At 52.0% G+C, this 13,097-nt stretch overlaps 1 protein-coding gene across 2 annotated transcripts in view; it reads right to left on the bottom strand.

Moving 5' to 3' along the window:
- NFASC (neurofascin) overlaps window positions 1–13,097 on the bottom strand; it is a 78,568-nt gene that overhangs the window by 58,461 nt on the left and 7,010 nt on the right. For both annotated transcript variants that reach the window (XM_059867719.1, XM_059867720.1), the window contains 2 exons: window positions 1,669–1,860; window positions 77–182 (listed from right to left, as the gene is read on the bottom strand). In XM_059867719.1, the coding sequence (XP_059723702.1) occupies window positions 77–182; window positions 1,669–1,762 (200 nt within the window). In that variant the 5' untranslated portion in view covers window positions 1,763–1,860. Of the gene's footprint in view, window positions 1–76; window positions 183–1,668; window positions 1,861–13,097 lie in introns of those variants that run through there.

The raw sequence follows: 13,097 nt of genomic DNA, 5'->3' as shown, positions 1-13,097 counted from the left end.
GACGGGCTGGGCAGGGAGGTGGGAGAGGCTCCGGAGCTGTGAGGGACAGCGGGATGAGCGTTGGGAATGCACTCACGTGGGAACGGGGTTGCCTTTGGCTTCGCATTCGATGAAGATGTTATCCCTGGGATCCACGATGTAATCCTTGATGGATTGCTTGGTGATGGTGGGGGGCTGCGGCACTGCGAGGAATGGGAAATCCGTGAGGAACCGGGGGAGATCCCTCAGCGCCATCCCGCAGCAATTCCTGCTGGGATCTCAGCTCCTTCCCCCAGCTGGGTGTGTGATTTGGAGGTTGAATCCTGAGGAAATTCCTGTGAATTCCCTGAATTCATCATTTCTTGGAGCATCACAGAGCCTGGACTCCCTTTAGGGACCAAAAATCCTCAATTCCCTCTCTGTATCTTGGTCTGCTTAGGGAATGTCCCAGTTCCAACCTCCTGTTCCCGCAGGGTGAATCCAGTGGGAATTCATCCTGAACCTGCAGCTCAGAAGAGGCTGGGTCAGGGATCCTGAGAAATTCCTGGTGCAAGGAAGAGATTCCAACTCCCCAGGATGAGCCCAAAGGAGCTCAGACCTGGAATTTAGGAGGGCAGGGATGGAAAAGGGGACACAGGAACCCCATGGCTGGGATAAGACCCGGCCCTGATCTCTGAACTGCAGATCCCATCTCCTGAGGTGAAGATCCATGGCTGTTTCTTCATCCTCTGAGATCCAGGGATGCTCCCAGCTCATCAGGATGTGAGGCTGAGCCTGGAACAGGCACCAGGAGGGGATTCCTGGATTCCTGCCCTTCTCCAAACCCAAACCCTGCAGGGTCAACTTTTTCATGGCAAACACAGCCTGGCCCCTGCTCTGGGGACAGCACAGAGAGCTGGGAGCTCTTCCCAAGCTGCTCCAGCCTTTCCATGCCTTTCCCAACCTGGACATGCATGAAAAGTGGCTCAGAAGGGACCACGTCCCACTTGTGCCACCACCACCACCAGCAGCCACTGCTCAGGGACCCCTCATGCAGTTTTGGGGAAGGGAACACTTACATTCACTCTGGATATTTGCTGTTATTCCCAAAGGGAAAGCATAGAGGGAAAAAGACAGGAGGTTAATTCAACCTGTTCCAGCCCTGCTCCCAGCAGAGCCAGAAAACAAATCCAGCTTTTACAGGCCTTGGAAATTCTATACAAAAATCACTTTTCCTTCCAAATGTGGAGGAGAAAACCTAATTGTGGAGGAGAAAAGCCAACTGCGGAGAGGAAAACCCAACTGTGGAGGAAAAAACCCAAATTTGGAGAAGAAAACCCAAATGCGGAGGAGAAAATCCAAACGTGGAGGAGAAAATTCAATTGTCAAGGAGAAAACCCAACTGTGGAGGAGAAAACCCAAATTTGGAGGAGAAAACCCAATTGTGGAGGAAAAAACCCAAATTTGGAGGAGAAAACCCAACTGTGGAGGAAAAAACCCAACTTTGGAGGAGAAAACCCCATTGTGGAGGAGAAAACCCAAATGCAGAGGAGAAAATCCAAACGTGGAGGAGAAAATTCAATTGTCAAGGAGAAAACCCAACTGTGGAGGAGAAAATCCACCTGGATGTTCCCACCTTCATCCCACCTCCTCCCCACCCCAGTGAGGAATTTTTGGGATGGAACTGGAGAGGATAAATCCCAAACTTACGGTCCAGGGGGACCTCGATGGCGCTGACGAGGTGCTGGAGGCAGAGGGCAAAGGCAATTCCGGCACAGGTGACCCGGGCTCTCCTCAGGATCATCTTGGAGCTTCCCTGTGTGGCCTCAGGACCTTGGGATGTCCCTTGGGGTGACTTTGGGGTGTCCCCTGGGGTGGTGGCACGTGCAGAGGGATCCTCAGCTGGAAAAAAACAACCCCAGAGTCACATGGTTGAGCCAATCCTGGCTCAGTTTTCCCTTTGGAAACTTCGGGAACGCGGCGTTTCCGCCCAAAAAATGGTGGGAATGGGGCCAGGAATGGTGGCCAGGGTTTGGGGAACACATGGGAACTGCTCTCCCGAGCCCAGGATTGTCCTGCTGGAAGGATTTATGGGGTTGTTTGGGCTCCAGTCCTAGAGCCAGTGCCCAGGGACCAGGAGAAAATTCCTGGTAGCAGTGGGATCCAAATGCAGCCAGTGGGATCAAACAAAAATGTGGATTTTCTGCTGAAAAAAATTAATAATAATTGTATTTTATGTGCAAAAATTACTGAGGAATATCCAATCCCTCAGGGCATGGGGATGAGCTCAGTGGTCTGGAGCTGCTGTCCCAAAAACCATGGCATTGATCCAGCAGAATTCTAGGATTGGGATTTTTCCCAACTGCTCTCCAAACAATCCCATTCCCAGCCAGGATCCAGATGTTTCCCCGGCTGCTACCAGGCCCTGTGGATGTGCCAGCCTGGCCAGAGAGTGAGAAAACCAGACAAGTTTTCCCAGAAATGGCTGGTGAGACTTCAGGGAGTTGAAGATAAATAATGACAGCTTGTCATTATAAACAACCTGCAGGTGTTGTTTTCCTACTCTCTGTTTTCCTGTTTTTCTCAAAGATTGTTTATAAGAGAAAAGGTGCTTTGTTAATTAGCCAATCAGGTGAAATGTGTTGATTAATGGAGCAATCAGGTCTATCTGTAGGGGAAAAATGTATAAAAAAATGTATAAAAAAAAGGGGGAATCTGAAGAAAAGTTATGTTATGCTGCCCAAACCAACCTCCTGGTGAGTCTGTCATTTCTTACTCAACAGCGACAATATCCCATCCAATCTCCCAGGATTTTCCACTTTTTATCCCTCTGGCAACAAATGCAGATCCCAAAAGGACAACAAAAGCTCTAAATCCATTTCAAACAGGGATGTTTTAAGGGAGGGAGGCAGTGAGGGTTAAAAAGGGTCCAAATAGGAACAGCTCGAGCCTGAAAAGTGAGGGATTTCCTGTTTTCCTTGGATTTGGGGGTGCGGGATAGCTGAGAGGGAAGGAGGAAGTTCCTGGCACAGATTCCTGGGGGAGATTTGTAAATATGGGAATATAAAAGGGCTGAGCCCAAGCTCTGATGGGAAATCCTGGAATGGTTTGGGTTGGGAAGGGAATTTAAAGCTCATCCCAAGCACAGGAGCACCTTCCCCTATCCCAGATTGCTCCAGCCTGGCATTGGGCACTTCCAGGGATCCAAGGGCAGCTTCTCCCTACAAATCCCTCTCAGTCCCACTGCAGTGAGGCTGCAAAAATCCAGGAATATCAGGAAGAAATGAAATTCCAGACAATTCCTGAGCTGTAAAAGTGACATGGAATCTCTGGCCTGAACCCATGGGCAGAATCCTGCAGGAATGCCTGGGCTGGATGATCCAGGATGATCCACAGGATGGCACAGAGCAGCGCTGGCCAGGAGAAGGGAAAACCACACGGGGAATTCATCCCCTGGAAATGCCAGGCTCCTCCAGGCTCCTCCAGGCTCCTCTAGGCTCCTCCAGGGCCCCTTTGTCCGGAGCAGATGTGGGCAGAGGGAACAATCCCTGGGAACAATCCACGGGAACAATTCCTGGGCGTGTAGGTGGCTCCTGGAGAACACAGCCCAGCATTGTCCCTGCTGCTCCCGCCGGGAAGGGGGAATTCTCCTGTCACAGAGAGGCTGGAGCTGCCACGGGGATCAGGGACATTCTGAGCTGGGGGGTGCTGGAGTCGGGGGAATGGCAGGGGAAAAGTTTTTCCCAAAAATCAGCACTTTCCCAGATTTTTTCTGGCATAGAAAAGATCTGACATCAGCCCGAAAAGCAGGAAAAATCCATCAGCCTCATCCCTACATCCCAGAGGGAGGCACGGAGAGGGGAGGGGTGGTTGGAGTTGGTCCCTCACCAGCAGGACCAGGCTGAGCCCTGCTCTGCTCCTCAGAATTCTGTGGAATTCCCTCTTTTCTCCCTGCAGGATCTGAAATAACAACCCATGGGAACAGCTCCTCTTCCTGCAGAAATTCCCAGGAGATCCCGCTCTGGCACCAGCCAGGACACGGATCCCCCTGCAGGGGATCTGCCCCGAAGTCATCTCGTTGTCAGAATTCCCCAAAATCCCTACAAACAGCAGCACCTGGAATGTCCCCTGGGATCCACTGGCTGCACAAACTGCTCTGAGGACAGGCTGCAATTCATTCATTCCCATTTCTTAAAATGAGATTTTTTTGGGATAATGATGGGAAAATCCCTTCCCAACACCCCCGCTCCTGAAAACACCCCCAGCTCCAGAGCAGGGAATGGGAAGCAAAGGGAATCTGGGCTTGGAATTCAACAAAATTAAACAGTGAGGGATTTGATTTAATCAGCTCGTTAGGACCAGCAGGATGCTCCCAGCAGCAGTTGGATTTTTATCCCAGTTTATCCCGATTTATGGCTGCAGGAGGAACAGTAAAACTTTGGGAATTGCTGTCCCCAGGGAACATTCCGGCAGCTCCGTTTATTGCTTCATTAAAGCTGATTGAGGAGCACGGAGCAGCTTTGCCACCAGCAGAAAATCCCCTTGGGCTGGTGTCTTGGTTTTAGAAATAAATAATAAAACCCCATTTTTTACCTTTAAACAACTCATCTTTAAAACAACACCCCATAAGTTGACAGAACCCGTAAGCTGTAAAAAGGCTGGGGGGCACTGGGGCTTCTCCAGCACCATTTTCCAGGAATCCCAACAGAAAATCCCAAAGAATCTGTGGGGTGGTCACTCAGGGACACTCTGGTCCTCTTGTCCCGATGGAGCAGCAAATCCCATCCCAGCAAATCCCATCCCAGCAAATCCCATCCCAGCCCCCCTGGCAGCTCAGGACAGGTGGAGGTGACACTGTGCCATTGTCACCTCCTTCCCAGAACCATCCATCCCACGCTGCTCCCAGAAAACCCGTGGAGCTGGTGGCACGGGGGGACACCGGCCCTGCCTGTCCCCAGAGTGTCCTCGGGCCACCCCACCCTGGTGGCATCTGGGCCTGGGATCAGCCAAGGGTTAATCGGGTGGGAAAACAGCCCTGGGATGGATCCGGAGCCTCTGGAAAAGCTTCCCAGCTCCCACCTCCGCTCCTGCTGCCGGGCTTGGAGCATCCTGAGCCTCTCCAAGGATGGGAATGTTTGGATGAGCTGTGGGATTTTGGGGGTCCCCAGGAGTCCCTTCCCACTGGGGATATTCCGAGGTTTTGTGAATAAAATGATGGATGCAGCACTCAGAGAGAGGAAAACTCTGATCACACGGAGCTGGGAGAGGGTTTGGCTGGAATTCCCTTCCCTGCTGGACACAGCCCACAGCTCGTCTGTGCCAGGGACGTCTGTTCCCATGGGGAAATCCGCTCGGGGAAGCTGGGACACGTGGGATTCCTCTCCTGTGTGAGAGGAACCCTCGGACACAGGAACAGCAGATCCTGATCCCATCCTTGGATCCCAGACCCGACTCTCCCTCCTGCCAAGGGCATCAGGCATGGCAGATCCCAGTGGGAACTGAGTGATCCCAGTGGGGACTGAGTGATCCCAGTGGGGACTGAGTGATCCCAGTGGGAACCGAGTGGTCCCAGTGGGAACCGAGTGATCCCAGTGGGGACTGAGTGATCCCAGTGGGATTCCCAGTGGGTATTGCTTGATCCCAGTGGGAACCAACTGATCCCAGTGGGAACTGAGTGATCCCAGTGGGGACTGAGTGATCCCAGTGGGATTCCCAGTGGGAACTGAGTTATCCCAGTGGGAACCAAGTGATCCCAGTGAGAACTGAGTGATCCCAGTGGGAACCAAGTGGGAACTGAGTGATCCCAGTGAGAACTGAGTGATCCCAGTGGGAACCAAGTGGGAATTGAGTGATCCCAGTGGGGACTGAGTGATCCCAGTGAGAATCGAGTGATCCCAGTGGGATTCCCAGTGGGAACTGACTGATCCCAGAGGGAATTGACTGATCCCAGAGGGAATTGACTGATCCCAGTGGGAACTGAGTGATCCCAGCAGGAACTGACCTGGCCTCGGACACTTCCATGAAGTTCTTTCCCAAAAACCCACCTGGTGACCCCGAGCTGATGCTCCAGGTGTGTCCCACCATTCCTGGCAGGGTTTGGTGACCCCATTCCCACTTCTTTTCCCAGGAATTGCGACAGCCCTCGAGGACATTTTCCACAGGAATGTGATGAAATTCCAAATTTATTCATTCCCCAAGGAGAGCAACACCCTTCCCTGCTGTTTCCCACCATTCCCTGCTTTTTCTCACCACTTTTCCCGTTGCTCTCCACGGAGTTGTCACCCTTTGTCACTCAATCATCAAATCCTGGTGTCACCACCTCTCCATCTGCTGCCGGAGCTGCCTCCGGAATGGGAATAAATTAATTGGGAGAAGCTTCTGGCTCTGGGATAATGAAGTTGGCACAAACCCAGCTCAGGAGGGAGCCCAGGGATGCCGTGGTTAAAAATTCCATAAAAATAAAAGGGATTGGGAGGAATTAAAAGGCCAGGTTGGAATTTAAGGTTTCCTTGGAAAACGTCGAAGGAGGGATTGAGCCAGGGATGAATGAAGTGAGGATTTTTATCTGCCAAAACTTTCCAAAATCCCTGGAAAAGGTGGAATCTGTGTCCTGCAAATCCTTGGAAACACAAATCTCCCCTTGCTGACACCGCTGGAAGTGGGAGGGAAAATCCGCAGGAAAATCGCGAGTTTAAAGTCGAGGGAAAAAACAAAGGAAAGGGAAATTTCAATATTTAACTCCTCCCACCAAAGTTTCCTGCTGGGAATATTCAATGGGAAAAGCGTGAAAATCCATTAAAACCTCAGAGCTGAGGGAAACAAAGAGCAGGGATTGGGACTGAGGGCTGGATCAGCAAATTCCTTGAATTCTGCAAGTTTTCCTTGTCTTTCCCAGGATAATGTGGGAATGTGGAGCATGTCCCGCCCTGGATGAGGTGATGAAAATTGGGAATCTCCCTCACGTTGCCTTGGGAAGGATTTCTCTCCCTTTTTCCAAGCTCATGACGAGTGCTCAGAGCATGGAAAACCCAGAATTTCCATGTGGGAGGGACAAATCCCACAAAATCCAGGCACAAAACCCCTTTAGGATCTCAGGGTATCCCACAAAAAAGCTCAGAGTGGGATGATCTGGAGCATCCCTGCAGGATGCCAGACCCCTTTTTGGGATTTTCCCATTTTCCTGACCCTTTTCCTGCCGCTCTCCCGCATCCCTCAGGATCTCACCCCTCGCTGGTGGCCATGGCAACACCAATCCATGTGGGAAAGGGGAAAATCCAGAAAATTATTCATGAGGAATGAGGGAGAGCTGGGAGCAGACCCTCTGGAAGCTGGTGGGAAGAGGCTCGGTGTTCCCATTGGGAAAACGCTCCTGATTTATTATTAAAAAGGGAAAAATTCCTTTTTGTTGTTGTTGTTGAGCTTAATTAGGAGGAAAATCTTCCTGGAGGAAGGAATCCTTGGTGATCCCAGCCCTGCTCCCAGCCCTTTTCCCACTCCTCTGGTTTTCCAGAGCATCTGAGCAGGAGGGGAGTTTGGGAAAGCAGAGCAGGCAAAGCCTGGTTTTAAGTAGACCTGGAATTGTCCCATTCCCTGCTCCCGAGGGAATTCTGCTCCATCAGCTCCAACTCTGAACTCCTGGAGGCTGTGGGGATTCCCAAACCTCCTGCCTGTGCTTCCCACTGCTCCATCCCTGCCCTTGGAGGGGCACCCCAGCCGCTCTGGAATTCCCCCCATCCCAAAAATCCCACTTCCCTCTGAATTCCTGGAGCTCCAAACCTTCTCCCGTGTGCTTCCCACTGCTCTGGAATGACCCCATCCCACAATCTCCAAGGATTTGATTTATTCCACCTCCTCCTGCTCCAAGGGCAAGGAATCACATCCCTTTCCCTCTCCCATGTCCAGCACAGTTTTCCCTCTTTTTATCCTAAAAAAAAAGTTTCAAATCCAAAGATTTACAGGAAATCTCCTCATCACAGTTATTCCAAGGATGGGGAGCCACTTCCCTTTCCCTCTCCCACATCAGGCACAGCTTTCCCCTCCAAAGTTCAGATTTTCCCTCTCTTTATTCCAAAAAATCTCTCAAATCCAAGGATTTACAGGAAATCTCTGCCATCTCCTCACACATATTCCAAGGACAGGGAGATACCTCCCTTTCCTCTCCCACCTTTTCCCCTCTCCAAAGCTCAGGTTGAGCTTCTCCCTCTCTCTATCCCAAACTCGAAGATTTTCCACGTTCCAGGAAGGATGCTCTGAGATCCCCACATCCCAAAAAAAATCCCTGCTTCCCCCTAAAATTTTCCACATCCTGAGAGCTCCCTGAGCTTCCCACAATCCAAAAAATCCCCCTTTCCCCCTTAGATTTTCCACATCCTGAGAAAGATGCCCCGAGATCCCCACATCCCAAAAATTCCTGATTGCCCCTAAGATTTTCCACATCCCAAGAAGGACACCCTGAGCTCTCCACATCCCAAAAATCCCCCTTTCCCCCTAAGATTTTCCACATGCTGAGGATGTCCCAAGATCCTCACATCCCAAAACATCCCCATTCCTCTCTAAGACTTTCCACACCCCAGGAAGGACACCCTGAGCCCCCCACATTCCAAAAATCCTCATTTCCCTCTAAGATGTTCCACATCCTGAGAGCTCCCTGAGCTCCCCACACCCCAAAAAATCCCCCTTTCCCTCTCCCTGTCCTCCCCTGGCTCATCTCAACCCCTCCATCCCAGAGAAGCGCCGAGGCTCCACAGCCCTGATCCGGAATTCCAACTTTCTCCGTCCTTCCCTTCTTTCCCTGCCTCTTCCCTCGGGAACAATGGGGCCGTGGCAGGGGACACTGCCCACTCTGTGCCCTCCCCGTGCCCGAGTGCCAGCCTGGGCCTGTCCCCGTGTCCCCAGCGGGTGACGGCGTTTTGTTCCCAGATGCAGCTTCCTTTTGTTCCCGAGCCTGGGGAAAAGCAGAGCAGAGACATCCCCACCACTGAGAATTCCCAGCCAGGAATTTCTGACTATCCCACCGATCTTCCAGCTTGGAACTTTTTGGGTTTTCGCCTCTGCTCCCTTTCACAGCAAGAAAATTCCAGAGGAATTGGGGAGTGGGTCACAGGGATCTGCATTTCTAAATCTCCTGCACCCTCATCGCTCATCCTGGGATTTTCCAGCTGGGAAAGAGCCAACCCCAGCCAGGGAAAAGTGGGAATTTCACTGAAAATAAAACTAAAAATCCAGATGAGGCCTGGCTGCGTGTCCTGGCTCCAGCAGAAATTTGGGAATAGATGTGGGAAGGAGGAAGTGGGGAGAGGAATCTTTGTTGGGTTAATTGTCTGGGATTTCCCTGGAGGGTGGTGCAGGAACTTCGGGAGAGACTTCCCAGAGAATAAAAGTGGGAATTTCCCAGCGGAGGGCAGCGGGAGATTAGGACTAATCAGGCGAGCCCAGCAGAGATAAACCCGCCTTAAAAACAAAGCTCCGCTTTGTAGCTTTAAACGAGGATTCGCCCCATCCCATCCACGGCTTCATTAGCATCTCATTAATATGCAATTCCCATTTTCCTGATTAAACGGCTGGGAGTAGGGAAGGCAGGGAGGAGGAGGTGCCCTGGTGACGGCTCTGAACCCTGGGGACAACTTTTGGGGCAAGAATTCCAATTTTCCTGCTTCCCAAGGTGCTCTCCAAGGATTTTCTGTCCCAGGTGAATCCAAACCCTGATATTTGGGAGTGAACACAGCAACATTCCCGATTTTCCAGCTCCCCCATCCCAGTATGGAATGAACATCGTGCCAAGGGGAATGTTCTTATCTCCACAGCCAAAATTCCCTCTTCAGGGCGATTCTGAGAACTTGGAGCTTCCAGGAGCCGCTCCCGAGGTTTTAGCACATCCCCAAATCCCATCCCAGTTCCCTCCATCTCCAGGACCCCCCAAATCCTCCCTCCCCCACCACAAACCCCTTTCAGTTCCACTTTGAGCCTCATTAAACCCTTGGGATAATTCCAGCCTGGCTGATCCTGGATTTTCTGGGATTGGGGGATGCCCACCAGGGCAAGGCAGAGAGATTTCCAACGGCTGGAAAATCGGAATGGGGCTGGGAGGGAGAAGGATGGGACAGTGAGAGGAGCAAAACTCGGGATTTGAAACCATCAAACCCCACCCCTGCTGATGGGTTTGTTCCTTTTCCTGGTTTTCCCTGGATTTGCTGGAATGAAAAGCCGCTCCAGCCTCTTGGAGAGGGAACATGAAAGGGAGAAAAGATCTGAGCGGGGCCGAGAGGGTTTTAATTTCATTCCCTAAAGAGCTCCTGGGATGTTCTGTTGGGATATCAAAGGAAAAATGGGATTTGGAGAGGATTTGCTCCTGCCCTGGGCATTCTGGCCATTCCATGATTTCCTAGGGAGAGGAGGAGGAGGAGGAGGGAACAGCAGCATTCCCAAGGCTGGACATGGTGGCACTTCCCAGACCCCCCCAGGTCACTCTGCCCAGTGCTGGACTGGTCCTCCACAAGGATTTTGGGATTTCCCAGTGCCCAGAGCCAGGAAATCCCACCTGGAGAAGCCTCAGCTTCCTGATTTCCCAGGTTTGGAGCTGGCTCTGCGGGGCTGGAGATGAGGTGGCCCTGGAACATCTCCTGGTGGTGTCCCCAGGATCTTCCCAGGGCAGCTGAGATGTCCCCGGGAATTTCCCCTGACCCTGGAGATGTCCCCAGGAATTTCCCCTGACCCTGGAGATGTCCCCAGAAATTCCTCCTGACCCTGGAGGGTGGAGACGTCCCCAGGATTTTCCCTGATTCTGGAGACAGCCCCGGGACCTTCCCCAGCTCTGGAGAGTGGAAATGTCCCCAGAAATTTCTCCTGACCCTGGAGGTGTCCCCAGAAATTTCTCCTGGGGGGAATAAGGGGAAGAATGAGGGGGAATAAAGGGAAGAATAAAGGGCAATAAAAGAAAGAATTTTCCTGATGATCACTGGAAGCTGAATCCCATAATCCCTCCAGAAATCCCAATTAACACCTCAGAAATCCCAATTATCACTTTGGTGCACCTTGAACTTCCCGCTCCTCTTCCTCCAGCTTTCCCAGCTATTCCTGCATTCCCATTTCATCTTTCCCTGCTTAAAACCACATCCCACACCCCTCCCCCGGCTCCCAGGGGAACCCTTTGGGTCCTTTTCCCCCCAAAAAATCCCTGAGATGAGATTTTGGGATGAGATTCCAAGGATGTGGCTGGAACAGCCGGATGAATCCCACACCGCTGGATCAGAGGGCTCAGCTCCATCCCAGGGCACCATTCCTGCTCTTCCCTCTCCTCCAGCAGAGCACGGGGTTAAAATTATCCCTGAGCAGCTCAAATCCCAAATCCTGGGGGGTTTTATGGCCTCTGGAGCCAGATCCTGAGGACAGCTCCGGCTGTGGCACAGATCGGGAGCAGAAATAGCAGGAGGGTGGCACAATTTGGGATGGGCACATCCCAAACTGGCACATCCCAAGCTGGCACATCCCAAACTGGCACATCCCCCTGCACCTGGAGGATCTCCCAGGAACAGCCCCTCCAAAGCCTCTCCCGGCTCAGGTTGGTGGGAATAAGATCCTAAAATACCCAACGCCCCTCCCTTAGTGGGAAAGGGATCCCAAAGCTTCCCAAAGCTCCTCCACGGCTTCCCCCAGCTCTGGTTTAGTGGGAAAGGATCCTAAAATCTCCCAAACCCCTTCCATGGCTTCTCCTGGCTCAGATTTAGTGGGAAAGGATCCCAAAATCTCCCAAAGCCCCTCCATGGCTTCCCCCAGCTCTGGTTTAGTGGAAAAGGATCCCAAAATCTCCCAAACCCCCTCCACAGCCTCTCCTGGCCCAGGTTTCCAGGGAAAAGGATCCCAAAATCTCCCAAACCCCCTCCTTTAGTGAAAAGGGGATCCCAAAATCTCCCAAACCCCCTCCACAGCCTCTCCCAGCTCAGGTTTCCAAGGAAAAGGATCCCAAAGCCTCCCAAACCCCACACTGCCCATCCCATCCTGGATATAATTGAGCCATCTGTCCTCCCACATCCCAGCAGCTGTTTGGGATCAATCCCAGCCATTCCCACCTCCTTTTCACTGGACAATAGGGCAGGAATTGCTTTTCCCTTGGGAAAAAGGGTTTTGTTTTGCTTCCTGGGGGGTTCATCCCTGGATACTCCTGGCTATCCCTGTTTTTCACCTTGCTCTGCTTTGGAAGAGGAATTCTGAGAAGTATTCATGGATGGGAATTCCCAAGAAATGTCCATTCCCACCTCCACCCCAAATCCAGGATTCGGGTTAAAATCCAGCCAGGAACACTTAGAAAACCCCAAATTCCCCCAGCTCAGCTTTGTCAGTCCCAGGAATCATTCCCACACCCTCAGGCCTGTCCAGAAAGGCTGGAAAAGGGAGACAAAGGAGGCAGAATTCCTGGAATCAAACATGCAGGAGCAGCCTGCTGTCCTGGGCCGGGGCCAGCTCAGCCTCGCAGCTGTCACCGGGGCCAGCTCGATTCAGACGAGGTCAACCAAAAATCCCCAGGCTGGTCCCAGCTGCTGGGATGGCCAGGAATAAAATCCCTCGGGAGCTCTGGCAGCTGGATCCCGGAGCTGTCAGCAGGAAATGGCAGCCTGGGATGTGCAGAAGCAGGTTTTGAAGGACATTCGGGAAAAATCCGCCCTCTAAAATGTGCAGTTCTGGGGTTGGGGGTTAAAAAATGACCTGGATGAATTCGGCCAAATTCCAGTTTTTCTGGGAATTAAGGGGGTTTGGATAGGAAGTTTGGGGTTGAGATATTTTCTGCTAGAATTGAAATTTTTCAGATACAAGGGAAGAAGGAAATGGGGTTAGCAATTTGTTGAGTGGATTTGAGGTGGAATCACGGAATGTTTGGGCTGGGAGGGAGATGAATGTCCCCCAGTGCCACCACAGGGACACCTTCCACTACCCCAGGTGGCTCCAGCCTGGCCTGGGACACTTCCAGGGATGGGCCACCCACGGATTCTCTGGGAATTCCATCCCAGGGCTTCCCCACCCTCACAGGGAAGAATTCTTCCCAATTTTCCACCCAATTTTCCCCTTTTTCAGCCTGAATCCATCCCCTTGTCTTATCATCCCAATTCCTGCTGCAGATTCCCTTTTCTTTCCTTGTAACTCCTTCG

Source organism: Haemorhous mexicanus, chromosome 25 (genome assembly GCF_027477595.1).
Source record: "Haemorhous mexicanus isolate bHaeMex1 chromosome 25, bHaeMex1.pri, whole genome shotgun sequence".
Taxonomy (NCBI): domain Eukaryota; kingdom Metazoa; phylum Chordata; class Aves; order Passeriformes; family Fringillidae; genus Haemorhous; species Haemorhous mexicanus.
Note: the sequence above shows the minus strand (reverse complement) of the source record. Positions and strands in the feature narration are given on the sequence as shown.